General features: G+C 41.5%; 1 protein-coding gene across 1 annotated transcript in view; it reads right to left on the reverse strand.

Annotated features, from left to right (window-relative positions):
* LOC121992724 overlaps window positions 1–18,404 on the reverse strand; it is a 39,980-nt gene that overhangs the window by 1,944 nt on the left and 19,632 nt on the right. Inside the window, exons 4-9 of the mRNA XM_042547261.1 lie at window positions 2,205–2,409; window positions 1,881–2,118; window positions 1,613–1,763; window positions 1,259–1,540; window positions 1,093–1,176; window positions 127–952 (exon numbers count right to left, since the gene is read on the reverse strand). Of these exons, the coding sequence (XP_042403195.1) occupies window positions 127–952; window positions 1,093–1,176; window positions 1,259–1,540; window positions 1,613–1,763; window positions 1,881–2,118; window positions 2,205–2,409 (1,786 nt within the window). The remainder of the gene's footprint in view (window positions 1–126; window positions 953–1,092; window positions 1,177–1,258; window positions 1,541–1,612; window positions 1,764–1,880; window positions 2,119–2,204; window positions 2,410–18,404) is intronic.

The raw sequence follows: 18,404 nt of genomic DNA on the forward strand, positions 1-18,404 counted from the left end.
AGCTTCCTTTCTAATCAGGAGAAGCCTTTGGAAATTTGCAAGAACTAATCTACTCTTCCATACAATTAGTTAGATGATCTTTGTTTCGATTATTTAATTGATTAACGAAATTAAATAATTAATTACCTCCGGAGGAGGTGGGCGGCGGAGCCGGTTGCATCGCTGACGGCGGGGGCACAGAGATGTTGAGGGTGGGGGAACCTTCGAAGAAGGAGGGATAGAGCTCGAACCTCATGCTGCAGCTCTCGCCGAGTACCCTCCCCCCCTGTTTTCCCACGAACGACGGCGGCATCGGAACGAACAGAGTGCCGAGGCACTCCCTGCACTGCCCCTGCGACAGGTCGCGCGTGCACTGCATCACGTCGTAGACGGAGGGGAACTCTGCTGTGTAGTAGCTGGCCTCCCCGATCGCGAACCGCTTGCTGGAATTGGCCGCCGCGTCGGCGGTCCGGTTCATCAGCATCCCCAGTAGCCAGGCGAACCGGTTCGGTTCCGGGGCGTCGTCCACGTTGTTAAACGCCAGCTGCTGGCGGTTGGAGGAGGAAGTGGGCAGCGGCTGGTCGGAGAAGCGGACGAGGCAGAACTCGTACCACACCTCGGCGCCCCTGTTACTAGGGCAGTTGCGGGTGACTTCGGCGGTGGCGGTGTATAGGCAGGAGCGGCACTCGGTGGCGTTGATGTCGCCGCGGCAGTTGACGAGGCCAAACACCTGGTCGGAGCCTCCCCCGACACTGGTATTGAGGAAGCCGGTGGCGTAGCCGTCGGAGGCGAGGGTGGAGAGGAGTCGTTCGAGGTTGGATTGGTAGCTGCTGTTTTCGCTGAAATTTCCCGCGCTAGGATCACAGTTCTGGAACAGCTCCTGCGCGCCGGTAAAAGAGAGGAGGAAGAGGAGGAGGGGAAGCAGAAGGGAGAAGGAGGAGGAAGCCATGGTGGAATTGGAAATAGAATGTGAAAATTAGACTCCAATTATTTTCTATACCATGGTGAGACAATTGACTTGTAGCAGGAAAGGATTAGTCAAACACCAATCACAATTTTCAATAATATATTTATTTATTTTTCAATAAACACGCTGACTCCTGCTGTGCTTACATATCCCCTGAAGTCATCCATGTCTCCATTTCTAAAAGTCAAAGCTCGTGATAAACAAAATGGCGTTCGCAAAATCCTGAAACACTGCACTCCATAGTCTGCAGCTGGGAAATTATATTAGCTTTCAGCTCCGACTGGCAGTAGAGTGATCGATAATTTATCATCTGGGTTCCAGTTCTGAAATGGACACCTCGTTGGGCGACATGGCCACGGATCGAGTGCCGCTCTTGACGATGCAAAACGCAGGCTTGGAAGGAGCTTTGACGGACACCGTTTCAGAACTCAGCATCAGGTCCACCGTTCTCATGCTGGGCCGATCCGATGGATTCTCCTGCACGCACAGCAACCCAATCTGGAGGCACCGGAGCACGTCGCTCCCTCGGTACTCGTCGCCAAGAACTGGGTCTACAATCTCCAACGCAACTCCTCCACTCCACTTCGCCCACGCCTGTCCCAAACCCATTAATTACCATACAATAATTTTTTAAATTGAAAAACAACAACAACTACTACTACTTACGAAGTTTAGAAGACCCTCTGCAGTCTCAGAATCATAGCTTCCGCAGTTTTTTCTTCCCGTCAAAACCTCCAAGATCAGAACACCGAAGCTGAACACGTCTGACTTCATTGAGAATTTACCATACATTGCATACTCGGGTGCCATGTAGCCACTGTATATATAAAAGCAAAGGAATTTATTCAACCAAAGTTGAACAACAGACAGAAGAAAAAACAAAGAAAAAGCAAACGGCAGATCACTTGATCGGTAGGCCAAGCTGTGTACTCACAAAGTTCCGATGACTCGGTTGGTGGTGCCTTTAGTCTGGTCGTCGTCAAAGAGTTTGGCTAAGCCGAAATCTGAGATTTTGGGGTTCATCTTTGCATCTAGCAAAATATTGCCGGCTTTCAAATCCCTATGTATGATCTTTATCCGGGACTCCTCGTGCAGGTATCGCAAGCCTTGGGCAATTCCACTGATGATCTTGTATCTCGTTCCCCAACGTAATTCCTTACCCCTCACAGGATCTGTGTGGCCAGTGTTCAGATGATTAATTAGCAGTGTTGCAGTGCTGCGACTTGCATTTCATAAGAATGGACAAATTGATGATTACCATAAAGGTATAAATCGAGACTTCGATTAGGAACATATTCATAGATTAGCATCTTCTCTTCCTCCAAGCAAACTCCGAGAAGTTTCACAAGATTCCGGTGTTGAAGCTTCGCAACCAAAACTAGTTCATTCTTCAGCTCTGCAAGTCCCTGACCCGCATTCAATAGTTTCTTTACTGCTATTTCTTGTCCATTTGGAAGAAATCCCTACAAATAATTAAAGAAATATAAGTAAACACATAATGATCTTCCCTGAAATCGGGGAAGATAGAGTGTTGGACAAGTGACTTTGAGGTTGATCGTGAGAAGGCTCCAAGCATGAGGAACCTGATGCCACGATCAAGCCCGCGTGTCAAAAATAAAAGTTAGAAGAAGAAAACGTCAATGACCAGACCATAAAAGGGTCCCCAACACAGAAATTCCAAAACTCAAGTTAAATAGGGAACTAAAGAAAAGAATGAAATAGCGAGGAACAGTAGATTCTAGGAGTGAAGCTTACCTGCGTTGTGGATGGAGACCCCTTATATAACACTATTTTTTTTCTTCTGCACAAATATCGATGCATTGCTAAAATATGATGAACCATTTTAACATTTTATAGTCTTTTTTTAAATTAGGCTCACCACCTCTGTGCTTATAGGGTGGAAACTTCCAACATACGAACTGCATAGGGAATATTTCCTTAATTCTCTGACAACGGTTACACAAGACGCCAAAGAGGGATATTGGGTTTTTGAGCTGACAGACCCTACTTTAACAGTGAGCTGGCCGAGTCTCCTCTGTTCTCAAGTCGGACATTGATTTTGGACAGGTTGAGTTGGTTACGAAAGGCTGACCATCTCAGGGACTCGACATTCAATCGGACGAGAGTCCTATCAGGCCATATGTCGAGAAGCTCTAATTAGGCTGAGAGGACTCAGTTCTTCTATTGAGGCAGGAGGACTTGGATCTCCATCAAGATAGGAGGACTCGGAATCCGATCGGAGAGAAGATCCGATCGGTTGGATTACTCGGCTAGCCATGGACTTGGAATCTGATCGGACAAAAGATCTGATCAGTTAGAGTGCTTGGCCTGCCATGCAGCCCTGCTATCCCTGAGTGTCGACCCTTCCTTGACTTTGACCGTCACATTAGCTGGCCTTTTTGACATCAACCCAGAGACAACCGAAGCATCACTAAAGTGAACGGGATCAAAGAAGAGTAACTTGAAGGTTGATCTTGAAGACCCGAGGCGCCTCACTTGTATGGAGGCACTTCGGAAGCCCATTGTTGAAGCTGCCACATTTAGTGTATGAGGCACCTCTAATGTGCCTGAGGTTCCTTAGATAAAAAGACGTGAAGACACCTTAAGTAAGCTTGAAGGCGCCTCAAGCAGAGGCGCGGAGGTCTTTCCAATGACATTGAAGGCGCCTCTAACCAGTCTGAGCCATTGGCTCATCGTTGGAACGTGGATAAAACTTTATCCACGTTGGAGGCTCCCTGGATGACTTTGGAGGCACTTCCAAGCAACGATAACTTTTTTGAGGAGGCTATAAAAAGCCCCTTAGACGTAGGAATTAGATAGCAATCATTGTACTGATCTTCCTAGCTATTCTGAGCTTTCAAAGTGTGTAAGAGGCTTCTCCGCATTCAATAAAGGAGACCTTTAGTGAGCTTTCAATTGCCTTGGATTAACAACCACCTAGGTTGTACTAAGTAAATTCTTTAGCCTTCTTACTTTTAGTTATTGTTTTTATAATGATTTGTTCTTAATTAATATTGTATCTTTGCTTAGTTTAAAAGGCAAGAAATATTATTCTAACTTATTTTTAGGGTTATTCATCCCCTTCTAGTTGGCCTAACGTGAACCTACAATTAGTATTAGAGCAATACTCAATTTAGAAGGACTAACTACTAACTGAAGTAACAAAACGATGGCATGATCAAGCATTCATCCTCTGAAGTTTGAGGGAGAGTTTGCGCTATGGATGCACCGTATAGAAGTATTTTTTTAAGACTGATTTTGAAATTCTTCTAACTATTAAATATGATTTTGAAGTATCCAAGGACAAGGATGGCAAAGAAATGGAGGAGTTCCTCTGGGCCAAAAAGCAGCAGATGAACTTCCTGGCCAACGACAAAGCAAAGTTTCATTTGTTGTGCGTTCTACTGCCACAAGAAGTCAACCAGATCAGAATCTACGAGTCAGTTAAAGAACTCTGGGAGAAGTTTCTGTAGGACCGTTGCGGCCGGCTGGAAGGGGAGTTTTATTTATTTATTTTTTATACTTTTATCAGAAAGTTTTAAATTTCCATTTTAACGTATTACAATTTCTCAAATTTGAAGTAAGAAAATTTGAATATGCGAAGAATTGTATCATGCTAATTTCTGTTAATAGTTTGTCGAGATACTTTAATCGACAGACTATTTTTTCAGCTTTAAAGCAACAAATATTAAACATGCAAGAAATTGTATTGACAAATAATTGGTAAAAATTCGTTTGACAATTTTTCTAGTTTGCAAGATTCATTCGACAAAATATTTTGTAACTTGCAAGAATCTTTTGGCAATATTTCTGATTTGTAAAATTCTTTTGACAAAATAATTTGTAACTCGTAAGAATCTTTCGTCAAAACTTTTTACAATTCGAGAAACTCTTTCGATAATATTTTTAGTTTGCAAGGATCCTTCGTCAAAACATTTTGTAATTTAAAAAATTCTTTCGATAATATTTCTAATTTGCAAGAAGTGTTCGGCAGCTAATTTTCTAATACGAAAAATTCTTTCGATGATTCAATTTTTAATTCGCAAAAATCTTCAGATAATTTTTCGATTAATTGAACCAATTGTTCAGAGGGTAGAGGCCATACCTTACTTACCTCGTCGGCCGTTGGTTCTCCCCTTGTTGAATTACTTTCTTCTGAAGTCTCTCCCTCTTCATTGATGCTCATCTGGGATGAGCTTTCTGTAGCTTCGGGATGGAGTTCGGCTGTTTCGCCAGTTTCTTCATTCTCGGACTGTTCTGTCGGCAGCTTGGTGTCCATGGAGTTGTCGGCTTCCAAAGGTTCTTCGTAGAGCTTCAAGAACTTCTTCCAAAGTTTTTTTGCACTTTTATATTCGCCAACTCTATCGAGATCTTCATTTGGTATTACAGTTAGAATGTGAAATTCTGCCCGACCGTTTGCCATTGACTCGTCACGTTGCTTCTTGTTCCAGAGGCGTAAATCGAGTTCTTCTCCATTTGTTGTCTTTGGTGCTTCATAACCACTTTTCAATATTAAAGAAATACCAAAATCTAAATTTAAATATACCTCCATTTTTTGTTTCCAAACGGCAAACTCCCCCTCGAATGTAGGTGGGTAGATGCTATCTTCGGCCATCGTTTTGTTGCTTCAGACGGCGGTTAGTCCTTCTGAGGCGTCTCGGCTCTGATACCACTTGTAGGACCGTTGCGGCCGGTTAGTAGGGGGTTGTTGAATAGTCCTGTAAAAATAAAACAAACAACCCTTTCTCGAACTCTTTAAGCTAACACTTGTAAAATAAACAAAGCAGATAAATAAAACATTAAAAGGACGAGGCACAAGATTTACTTGGTTACAACCGATGTGGTTGTTAATCCAAGGAAGGTTAAGCGCACTAGAATACTCCTTCAGGCGGAGAAGCCTCTTACAACGTTGAAGCACAGGAATAGAAGCTTAACTCTAAAGCACACAAGCGTTGGAATTACAAGTAATGAGTTCGTTGAAAAGCTTCTGGACCAAGGCTATATTTATAGCCTTGGTCGGGGCGCCCCGGGGGGGGGGGGGGTAAACTTTATCCCCCAACGATCAGATCGAGTCAAATCTTGATCCTGGTCAAAAGTCGGCTCCGGGCGCCCCGAAGCAAAAAGTCAACAGTAGTTGACTTTTTGTCCGGGATCTCTTCTCTAGTTCAGTCCCGCCTCGGTCCGGGTCTTCTGCTCTGGATTCGCTCAGTTGGGTGATCTCTGCCATCCGGAATAGGGTTCACCCGAACCCAAGTTCCGGTCTTCTCGAGCAGCCTTCAGCTCCGACTTTTCGTCCATCGGAATCGCCGCGTGTTTCCTTCTCATCCACCAGCGTACTCATCCGCAGTCTTCGTCCCTCGGTCGCACCCCGTGCCAACCTTCTCGCTAGCTGCGTCTCTTGCTCCCCGAGCAATCTTCCGCTCCGTCTTTCGTCCCTCGGAACCACCGCACGCTTCCTTCTCATCCACCGGAGTACTCTTCCGCAGCACCTCGTCCCTCGAACGTACCGCGTGCCGTCCTTCTCGCTAGCTACATCTTCCGCTCGAGTACCTGTGCTCCTAAGCTCCTGCATACTTAGACACAAGGTTAGAAACACACAGGACCTAACTTAATTTGTTGATCACACCAAAACAACCTTGGGGTTCCAACAGTTTCTACAGTTCCACAAAGGAACCTCGGAGGCTAAGCTAGTGAAACGGGACCTGGTCCAGAATCGACTAACCAACCTCGGAGAAAAGGTGACTCAACTGCACGCCAAGATCAAAGAACTGATCACGAAATTTAACAACCTCAGAGAATCGGTAATGAATAATGATTCTTGAGGTATGCCCTAAATGCATTCCTGAGAACACCCAAATGGGAGTCGAGAGTACACGCCTACTATATTTCTAAGGAACTCAAGGTACGTAGCTTAGAAAATTTGTTTTCTACTTTTGAATTACAGAAGTCTAGATATGCAGACATAAGAAAATACAAGGAACTGAACAACAACATCACCCTAAATACAAGGAAGGTCGAACCAGATTTAGAGTCATCCCTCGACATGGATCAAACACAAATCTAGGTTCCCTTGCCCAACATCCAATCAACTTAACTTGTTGGGACTTCCTCATGCCTAACATCTGGTCAGTCTTGACCTACTTAGACTTCGTCACCAAGTATCCAGTCAATCCTTGACCCATTTAGACTTACCATCTCGTGCCAAGTATCTGGTGCTCCATGACCCACTTGGACTTCCAAACACTAGGTATCTGGTTATAACTTTGACCCACCTGGATTTCCACATGCATGACTTCACTCACCAAGACTTCCTCACTATCTGCCTTCACTCACTAGGACTTTTCACTTGACTTCATTCACCAAAACTTTCCAACTGCCTAGCTTCCCTCACTAGGGTTTTTCACTTGGCTTCACTTATCAGGACTTTTCATCACATATCTTCCCTCACTAGGATTTTTTCAACTGTCTGACTTCACTCACCAAGACTTTCCAACTTCCTAGCTTCACTCACTAGGGCTTTTCACCTGGATTCACTTACCAGGACTTTTCATCACCTAGCTTCACTTACTAGGATTTTATCACTGTCTGACTTCACTCACCAGGACTTCTCATCACCTAGTGTCTGGTCAATACTGAACCACTTGAATTTTAACTTCTACCAACCTATCCGTTGGACTTGTCCTTGTCTAACTTCAAGTTAGGACTTCCAAGTTAAGTATCCGGTCAATCTTGATCTACTTGACTTTTGGTCAAATTTTGACCATCAATTTTTCATATGGACAATTACACCCACAATCTTCATATATTATCCAATATCAAAACTTAAATATCATGATTCAAGCTTGAGTCAACTCAAGCTTGTCAACCTGGTCAACCTTGACCCAGGGGAAATTACACCAACATATGTCATTTCTTCCAAAAGGCTACTACCTCTCTCACAGAATTTCAGAATATAATCCAACTTGAACATCAAGACATATATGATTCAGTTCCTAGTACTTTTAGATATGATTGTGGAGATCACCAAACTCTGAAATTTCAACTCCAGCACACTTCTGAGAAGAATGACTAGTTACTGTAGTGACTCAACTCAACACTACAATCAAGATTGTATGAATAATCAAAATTTTAATTATAACTGCATACAAAATCTTGAGCAATTTTCTCAAGAAAATCAGAGTCCGTTAGAATTTCAAGATGTTTCACTATCAGGTAGACCACATCAGTTGTAACTTGATGAGCTGACTGACTGGGAGGACTCCCAAGAGTCAGATACTCTTTCTCCCAATCAAATGAAGACCATATTTCAAGATTTAGAAGAGCTCTTGGTGCAATAAGGGATCTTGTTTATTCGATCCCTACAACAAGTTGATGCTTCAAGTCCAAATTCGGAGTCTCAGCTAAATGATATTTTGGAGGGGATGACCTGTAAAGCTGATGGTGATTGTGTTCATGATTATACATCCCTACAGGACTCCTCTACTACTTTTCATGAAGATAGTGTATTCAATGATACTCCAGACAATAAAAGTGTTAGTGCAGTTGACACTAATAATTGAACTTTGATTTTGATGAATGAAAAATGGTTAAAGTTAGATTCTATGTAATCTGATACTTTTACCAAGTGTACAGAAATTAATGGGTCTAGAGGACCTGACACCATGCTGAAGCCCAGTTAGGTTTAAGGACCTTATAACTGGCATGAAGTCTAGATAGGTCAAGGTATGACCTGATATCTGGTAGGAAGTCCAGCTAGGTTTGCGGGACCTGACAGCTAGCTAAAATCTAGTTAGGTTAGTTGGATCTGTGGACTTAACAACTGACAAGAAGATCCAGTGGGTTAAGAGACATGTTAAGTGACTGCAAATGGTAAGTAAGGTAAGTTACAGAGGAGAGTGTTCCAGTGAGGATAAATCCTAGTGGGACTATAAGCACGATCCAACTTAGAGCTATTTTAGATGTCTAAGCTAAGACCATGACTAGATCTTGGTCTTGGGAAGATAAGATCTAATTAATAATCATTTCATTTAAACTGTACTAACTCTGTTTTACAAGTTATTTTTTGTTATTAGACTAACATGAACTTGTATAATTGAATTGTAAATAATCACCTTGGATGAACAATGTCTGAGGCATCTCGGCGTTGCAAGGAAATGCCTCAGAATTGCGTGGAGGCACCTTGGACCCAGCAGAGGCACCTGCGCGTAGATAAACTTCAGGGATAGAAGTTTGCTGTGTGAAGGCACCTTGGAGCGCATTGGAGGTGCCTCAGAGGTGTGCAGAGATGCCTCGAAGCGAGTTGGAGGCACACCCACTCTGATAGAAACCGCAGACATTGGAGCTAATAGAGGCCAAATATTTCGAGATTGAATTTGCGGTTGGAGGCGCCTCGAATGAGGTTGGAGGTGCCCTCAACACTCCAGAAAAGCACTGTTCAGTCATCCCTCAATACAGAACTTTCATACGAGTTCAAACAATTGTTTTACTACTTTATCTTCACATTGCGGCTATACTACTGTTCTACTACGCCCAACCGCTACTGGAAGACTGACACTAACACGCAAGCGCATTCGGATTTCCATTTTTGTTGGTAAAGAATTTTTATTTGTCCATACTTATTACATCTACAAAAGGAAGTGTAAGTTTGTTACACTGTCCTTCTTCATATTCTTGTATTTGATTACTCTATCAGGAGTTTACTGGTAGAGAATTTAGTGGATTTCCCATCGATAGGTCTAAGGGATTTAGGTTTTGGAGTAGGAGTCATCAAATGCTCTGAACCAAGTTAAAACCCTTTATTTTCTTGTGGTTGATTTCTTACTTAGTCCATTTTATTCCACTGCACACTAATTTAAAAAATAAAAAGATAAGTTTTAAAATACACGTGATTCCCCCCCCCCCCCCCCTCTCATGTGACCAACGGTCCTACAAAAAGTACTTGTGATGCATATTCAACCAACCTTGTTGTTGTTCTTGTTATAACTCCTGATAATAAATGCTTGATTGATGATGAGATCATATATGAGGTAGTTGTTGATATTAGTATGCAACCCTTAGAGTGGAAAGTGGTGGATAGCCAGTGACCCCAAGGCTGTAGACTCCCACTATTGCCTATATCTTACTTTCATCATAATAAGGCCTCAACATCAACTGTAATAATCACACTCTTGGCTTGGACCCTTCAACTGTACCTTCTCCAACCTTTAGAGAGAATATTCAAGGAGAAGAAGAAGGATAGAGCAATTTCTCACGATATGTTTCCCATGATGAACCCTCTACATTTCGGGTCATTTGCCGGAAAGTTCGGAGGCTTCTCACTCTGACAAGATCATAATTTAAGTGAACCAAATAAGGGGTTGAGCTAATGACCTAAAATAAACGCTTCTTGGGAGGCAACCCAAGTCCTTTCTTGTTTTCATTTAAGTTTTTAATTTCTTTCTAGTTTATTTTCTTTTTCATAACACAAACCCTCTATTTTCTCTTGTCTAATTTCTTTTTGTAAGTCTCAAAGTTGTAGAGGAATGTGAATATCAGATAGAGGAGCATTTTTAGCACATGAATATCTCAATCATCTAAAGCTCATCACTTGGTAACTTCTATAACTTTAAAATCTCATCCATATTACATTTCTAATTTTCATTGGGGACAATGAAAAGTTTAACTCTGGGCGAATGTGTTGGATTATAGTTTAGTTTTCAATTAATTTTCTTTTTACATAATATTTTTTTAGTTACATCATTCATCGCATCATGATTATTTTTTCCTTAATATAAAAATACTAACACGTTTATTCTAGATTTCATATGATTTATTTTTGACGAATGGTGCTAGTATGTATAGTGATCTATCTTTTTCTATCCATGATAGCATAAAGTGAACAATGTTTTCACTTAAGAGTTTAAGTATTGGCCTTATTTTAGGATCTTTTTATATTTTGTCTAATTTTAAAGGCAGATAACTCTAAAAATAGTCATGATTTATAAAACTAGACTAGTACTTATGTTTCTAAGGTAACCTCTCAATTACATTTTAGTAGCTGGATAATCTCAGATCATGGCAACTCACTTAGAAAAATCAAAATCCATGCATTTTCATTTGTATATTTGCATATGTGTTAGTGCTTCACCTATAAAGCATAAAAAAAAATCATCATTTGAATAAGGAATAGAAAACAGTTATCATCAGTGAAAATTAACAATTTACCTTGATTCTCTTGATTCCAAGAAACCCTTTAGGTTACTGAAAAAATAAATGTTATGTTTATCCTGATTTCAAGAAATCCTTTAAGATCTTGTGTAGTTTGAGAGATATGAACTATGCATGTGGTAGATAAGTGTCTATCGATGAAGCATACGTAATATAGTCCCATGACGACTTAACTAGACTTAGGGATTAAACCTTGAAAAAAATAGGTCACTTATTGTACTGAACACAAAGAACTATTTCTTTGGTCATATTCAAACAATTTTTATATCTTGCTCACCAATAAAATTATTTGATATGATTAGAATGCTTAGATAGAGATTATGATGCACTATTTAACCACAAGAGTCTAGATTATAGTTTTTGCTTGAGGACAAGCAAAGGTTTAAATCTGGGAGTATGATGTGCGTAGATTATATATATTTTTAGACATTATTTGACGCATATCTACTTGTATTTCATGCATATAATCTATATTTATTGCACTCTATTCCATTACTATGCCATACTTCTATTCTATTTATTGGGAGATCTGCTATTTCCTTATTTTGATTGACAAGACATAATTTGGAGTAAAGATAGAATGGAAAGGTACATTAGAGCAACTCTGGAAGAAGACTAACAACATGACCATGCCCCCTGGCATGACCGTGTGCCTCCACCCCCACTATACACGAGGAGGTCATGCCCCACAAGTATGATCGTGCCCCACAGGCATGATCGTGCCCCATAGGCATGATCGTTCCCCACAGGCACGATCGTGCCCCATTACTAGAGAGCAGTCATAGGTAGGTCGTGCCAAATGATATGGTCGTGCCTCCTACTAGTAGCTAATCGAGGGGCGGTCATGTGAAATCACACGGTCGTGCCCCCCTTTTTAGAGCGAATCGTGGTCCGACCATGACAAATGGCACGACCTTAACATATGTATAGAGATAATTCAGAGGCTAACCATGTCAAAAGGCGCGGCTGTACCCCCTCACCCGTGCCGATACATGCTTTGGTTGTGCCTCCAAGAACGAACATGTGGCGAAGAACATGAGGGGGTTGTGCCCCCTGCTAGAAAGGATATTTTCTCCCCTTTTACTCATCTTTGGTTTGGGGGTTCCACCCTCATTCCTTGGAGAAAGGATCTCCTCCTTGGGGGAATACTAGAAGCTTTATCTTCACCGATCTGCATTATCAGTCCACTTCTAGAGTAAGGGAACATCTCCAATGACATCGAGCTTCAAGGATAAACATTCTCTTATCTCTATTTACATATCTTGAATTGTAGTTTGCTATTTTCTTCATCTTTTGGTTGTATTCCCTTGTAATGAAGTAGATTCTCTAATTTTTAGGATGTAGGAAGTATTTATAATATGTTGTTGATGTATAAATTATGTATATATCATTTCCTTGTTCAATGAAATGTTTATATCATTTTCTATGTGTTGTGCTTTGTGTGTATTTGACGAAATGCATGAGGTCAATATATTTAGATGTAGAGTTTTGGCCACCATGTAGAGGGGATACTTTACTTTATTTAACCGAGGACCTTGTGATAGAGGATATCGCTTATTCTCTCGGGTATCTTCTTTGAAACAGAGGGAAATTCCCTACAAGAGAAGATAATTAGAGTTTAGAGGCTTTCTCCCAAATTAATGTAATGAAGTAACTTGTATAATCTAGATTTATATCACCGGAGGTCTTGTGACAGAGGGTAACCCTTTAACCAGACTTTCTAACTGGACTTTATAGAGTCGTTTCTTTACTCAATAGCATTTGAACTTATGTAAACTCTCCGACATGATCTTCATAGGGTTGAGCCGAACTTTAGTTAGAAATCCTACAAGAGTGTAGGCATAGAGGTAAGGAGATGAACAATGTGCAAGAACATTAACTAGCGTCATAGTGAAACAGAATTTCTAGAATCATTTATTCACCATCCAACTCCTCCTTATCTTTGTTCACTTGTGCCCACACTCTTTCCCTCTCTATCCTCTCTCTCTCTCTCTCTCTTCTCAATCTCTCACAAGTGCTAGTGATAAAACCATCCTTTGATTGTCTAGATAATTCATCGTGTGAATTCAACTAGTGCTTAATTAACAGTCCCTATGGGATTGGTATTTTTATTACTTTACGACAACTGTACACTTACGGTAGTGTAACACTCCCCGACCCTCCATGGCGCTTGTCTCAGTTCCTTTCCATTCTCCCACCTTCGATGAACCTTTGATCATTCATCGCAAATGGCGTCGATCGGCTACACCTACACTTCTCGCCTCCGCCGACACCCTTTTACCTCATTCGGTGTTCGAGCGTGGGAGAGTTCAATGCCTGCTCCCCTCGAAGATGAGGTCAATCCTTAGGATCTCGCCCTCTTCGATCAGACATTGACCGATCCTCTGACGCCAACCGACCCCATCACGGTGTTGCCCATCTCTTCTCTACCTCCTCCACCAATAGAGTCGATCGAGCCTTACGAGAAGAGCCCCTTCTCCCAAATCAAATCTAGCCCCAAATCAAAATCTATGTCAGGCTCGCAAGGGTTTGAGCCCGTTAAGGTCAGCATCATATTCAGGCTGCCTTCTCACAAATAACTCTACATCATTCCTTTTGAACCCCTTGCGTCTCAGTACACGATAAAGATGAAAGGCCCCCTGGCACAGACCTGGGCCGACTGTGTGGCCCACACGATTGAGCACTTTCTAGAAGAACTGACGGATCGCCTCTTCCAAGATGTTACCGAGGTGAGTTTTTTCTATTAGTAGATTTTCCCTTTCTTCTTTTTTACTTTGCCCTAACCTTCTCCTTGCTTCAATTTTGGGTGGCGGGGTTGGCCTTATGTCAAAACATAACAGAGATGAGTCACGCTTACCAAACCCAAGGGGTCTTTAGCAGAGGCAAGAACTTCCTCTACCTCCCTCGATCAACTTTGTTTAGAGATGACCCATCTAAAGAAGGTTCTAGAGGTCCAGGGCGGACTGCTACTAAGGGATGAGAAGGTTGTCACTGAGGAGAAGGAGAGAGGACTCGCGCAGACGACTAAAGTGGAGAATCTCCAGAGACAAGTATAGACCGTCAAGTCCTACCTTAAGTCCAAGATTGCCCGCAGAATAAAGGCCATATCTGATCTAAATCAGAAGAATGTCGAGGCTAGGGCACTTGCCGAGAAGCTAAAAGAAAAAAAGACCACACACGCCTTTAAACTGACCGGCAAGGCAACCAAGCAGACTATAAAAGAACTACAGATCGATGAGAAACAACAAGCCATAGATAGCAAGTACGTCGAGCTGGAGGCATTAAAGGTCAAGCTAGTCAACTACAAGGTGGGAGAAGATGAGCATCTTGAAGCCATAAGGTGAATTATCTATGTTCCCAGGAGTTCAATCTCCTCCTTGGCCAGTGGACTTCAAAAATGTTTGGTTATGGGGTGGAGGAGGCCATGAAGCAGCTCAGAGAAGCTGGCCATCTCACTGTAGACCTTCCCCCAAATTGGCCATAAGGTGAAATATTAACAGTGTTTTATCCACTGGTTTGTATAGTGTCCACGGGACCAAGGCCCCGACCAAATTGGCCAACTCATTTGTTTTCTGGTTTTCCGCTCGGGGGATCTTTTGTAAGGTCATCTCCTGGAACCCTTCCTTCAATTTCTCAAAGGCTCCAACATACAACTTCAATTGCTCGTTGTTTATCTCAAATTTGTCAACCAACTGCTGGGACACCAACTGAGAATCTAAATGAATTAAGACTTAGATGACCTCCATGTGCTTCACGGCTTACAGTCCGGATATCAATGATTCATATTCCACTTCATTGTTTATGGCTTAATAAGCAAACGGAATAGATAACTACAACCTGCCTTCGTAGGGCGATACCATGAGGATTCCAACCCTACTGCTCTGTAAGGTGGACAACCCATCTACGTAGATCTTCAATGTTTCCTCCAGTTTTGTCTTTTGTATCTCCATCATGAAGTTCGTCAATGCTTGAGCTTTGATCGTCGTTCGGGGCTAATATTGTATATCATACTCATTTAGTTCCATGGTCTACTTGATCAAACTCCCCCAGGCCTCTAGGTTCACTAGTACTCTGTCGATAGTACTATTAATTAATACTATAATTGGATGAGAAATAAAGTAAGGACGTAACCTCCATGCAACTAAGACTAGCCCGAACGCTAATTTTTCAAGAGCAGTGTAGTGACATTCGACATCTTTCAATATATGACTTAAGAAGTACATTGGTCGTTGCTCATTTCTCTCCTACCTCACTAAGACCGATCCGACCACTCCTTCAGTAGTGGACAAGTACACCCATAATGGCTCGTTAACTATTGGTTTAGCGAGCACAAGCAAGGTGGACAAGTAATCATCAAGCTCCTCTAGCACTTTGTCGCACTCGACATCTCAATGAAACTTGGTGACTCACCAGAGTATTTTGAAGAAGGGTAGACTCTGATCGGACAATTCGAGATGAACCAGGACAGTGTCATGATTCACTCAATCAGTAGCAGTGTTTCCTTCAGATTACGCCGGGGCGCCATATCTCGAAGAGCCTACACTTTACTAGGGTTATTCTCAATCCCCCGCTTGGTCACTATGTAACCAAGGAAACATCCACTCTTGGCTCTAAATAAGAACTTGCTAGGGTTGAGCTTGAGTCCATATTCTCTTAATGTTCGACACGTCTTGTCAATGTCTGCACATAGGTCGACCGCTTAGAAAGACTTGATCAGAATGACATCCACATACACCATTATATTTCTTCCAATTTACTTCTGGAATACTTTGTTCATAAGTCATTGATAAGCAGCGCATGTATTCTTTAGTCCAAACAACATAACATTATAACAATAGGTTCCTTCTACAGTGATGAAACTAACATTCTCCTAGTCCCCCTTAGACAACGGGACTTGGTGATAATCCTGATATGCATCCAACATGGATATCAACTCACAACCGGAAGTTGAATCCACCACTTGATCAATATGCGGTAAAGAGTAATAATCTTTTAGGCATGCTTTGTTCAAGTCTCATAAATCCACACAAACGCATCATCTGTTCCCTAGTTTGGACATCAGCACTATGTTGGCCAACTAACTTAGGAATTGTACCTCCCAAATGTGCCCTTCCTTCAGCAGCTTGTCAACATTAGCTCGGATGATCTTGCTTTGCTCGGCTATAAAATCTCTCTTCCTTTGCTTAATTATCCGAGCATCCGGGCAAACATAGAGCACATGCTCCATAACATCTAGAGATATGTTAGTAATCTCCTAGAGTGCTCAAGTGAATACATCATTATTGCGCGCTAAATATGTGATTAGTTCTGCCTTAATCTCGAGGGGTCAAATTGGCCACTATCTGAGTGGTAGCCTCTGGTCGGCCTTGATGGATCTGCACTTATTCTTTCTCTTCATAAATTAACTGTTAGCGCAGCGGGGTCGGCAAAAGGAGAGGGGTGAATTGCTTGAAATAAAAAATAAAACCCTTCCTCGTTCTTCAACTCAGATTAGTAGCATACTTATATAAATGAAATTAAGTAACTAATAAATCAAAAAGACACAAAGGAATTAGTTGGTTACAACCTAAGTGGTTGTTAATCTGAGGCAAAAGAAAGTGCTGAAAGATCTCATTCGTGTAGGCGGAGAAGCCTATTACACTCTTAAAAAGCTCAAGAATGTACTAGAAAATGAAAGCTAGAGTTGATACTATTTCCTAGGTCCAGGGTTTTTTTATAACCCCTGGAAAATCTTATCCGAAGGCTGAAAGCGCCTTCCATAGGACTGGAAGGCGCCTCCAGCAACACACTCGTGGATAAATCTTTATCCACTGCCAACGTCTAGTTTGACTGACCAAAGGTGTCTTCCATAGCCTTGGAAGGCGCCTTTGCACTGTTCATCGAAAGCGCCTTCCAGCCATGGAAGGCGCTTTTCACAGAAGGCGCGGAGGTGGCTTCAATAGCCTTTGAAGGCGCCTCCAGCAGCACTTGCAGCTCCATTTCACTCATTTGTTGCTGCGATCTCCTGCGTGATTTCGGCCATTGAATAGGGCTCACCCGAACCCAATTTCTGGCCTTCTCCTCGAGCAGGCTTCCACTTCGGCTTCTCGTCCCTCGAACGTCACGTACGTTTTCTCGTCCACCGGTATACTCTTCCGCAGCCCTTTCATCCCTCAGATGCACCGAGCCTGTCAGCTCCCTTCCCGTGCCATCTTTCTCGCTAGCTGCGTCTTCCGCTCAACTTCCTGTGCCCCTAAGCTCCTGCACACTTAGACACAGGGATCAAAACTAAACAGAACCCAACCTAACTTGGTTGATCACATCAAAACAACCACGGAATCTAACAATCTCTCCCTTTTTGATGTGCATCAACCCAAGTTCAAGTTAGGGTAATAAAAACAAGTAGTAATAAAAAAACATTTAAAGTATAAAGTTTGCAATACAAGAAATTGCAATGCTAAGTATAAAATAAACTGATTTGAATTCAGAATTTGAAAAAAAAATCTAACTCCCCCTAAACTTGTACATATTTCTCCTCCTTTGATCACATCAAAAAATAGGGTAAAAATATGGAAAATTTAAGTTTTAGGAAAAGAAACTTGATTTAATAAAACAAGTAAAAGAAATTTTAAAACTTGATCTAAGTTATGGAGTTTTTCAAAAATTGACAAACATTGAAAGCATTATCTTAATTAATTTCATAAGCTTATCAGTTTGTCAATTAAATATTTAATTCAATAATCAGCTTCCAGGCTGTGGCGAAGCACTAGGTCTTCTTGATTATTGGATCATCAACCACTTCTAGACAAAGCCTTTTAAAGAATTTAACATTTAACTTTTCTGAAAACCTTAGAATTTTTCTTTTAATTTAAGTATAATTTTGAAACCCAATATAGGTTCCTTCCTACTGGATTAATTTAAAATTTGGGAGATAGATGATTTTTTTGAAACTCTCCTTATTTGTCCCTGGTGATGTCTAATAAACCAATTTAGTCTACCATAAATTCTAAGTTTTAATTTTTGAAAGTTATATGATTTCAAGCATGCATGGTCATTTTTCAATTTTTTGATTTCTATTTTTAATTTTTCATTTTCTAATTTTAGATTATCATACATTTCTAGAGGGCATGTCATTGCTAAATTCAATTTTAACTCAGCATTTTTCTTTTCTAATTTCACTAGATCTTTAGTAAGAATTTTAATAAACTTAAAAGACTGCTTGGGAGAGAGAGCACGTACCTCACTTACCTCAATTTCTGATGCTCCCCCCTTC

This window comes from Zingiber officinale, chromosome 1B (genome assembly GCF_018446385.1).
Source record: "Zingiber officinale cultivar Zhangliang chromosome 1B, Zo_v1.1, whole genome shotgun sequence".
Lineage (NCBI taxonomy): Eukaryota > Viridiplantae > Streptophyta > Magnoliopsida > Zingiberales > Zingiberaceae > Zingiber > Zingiber officinale.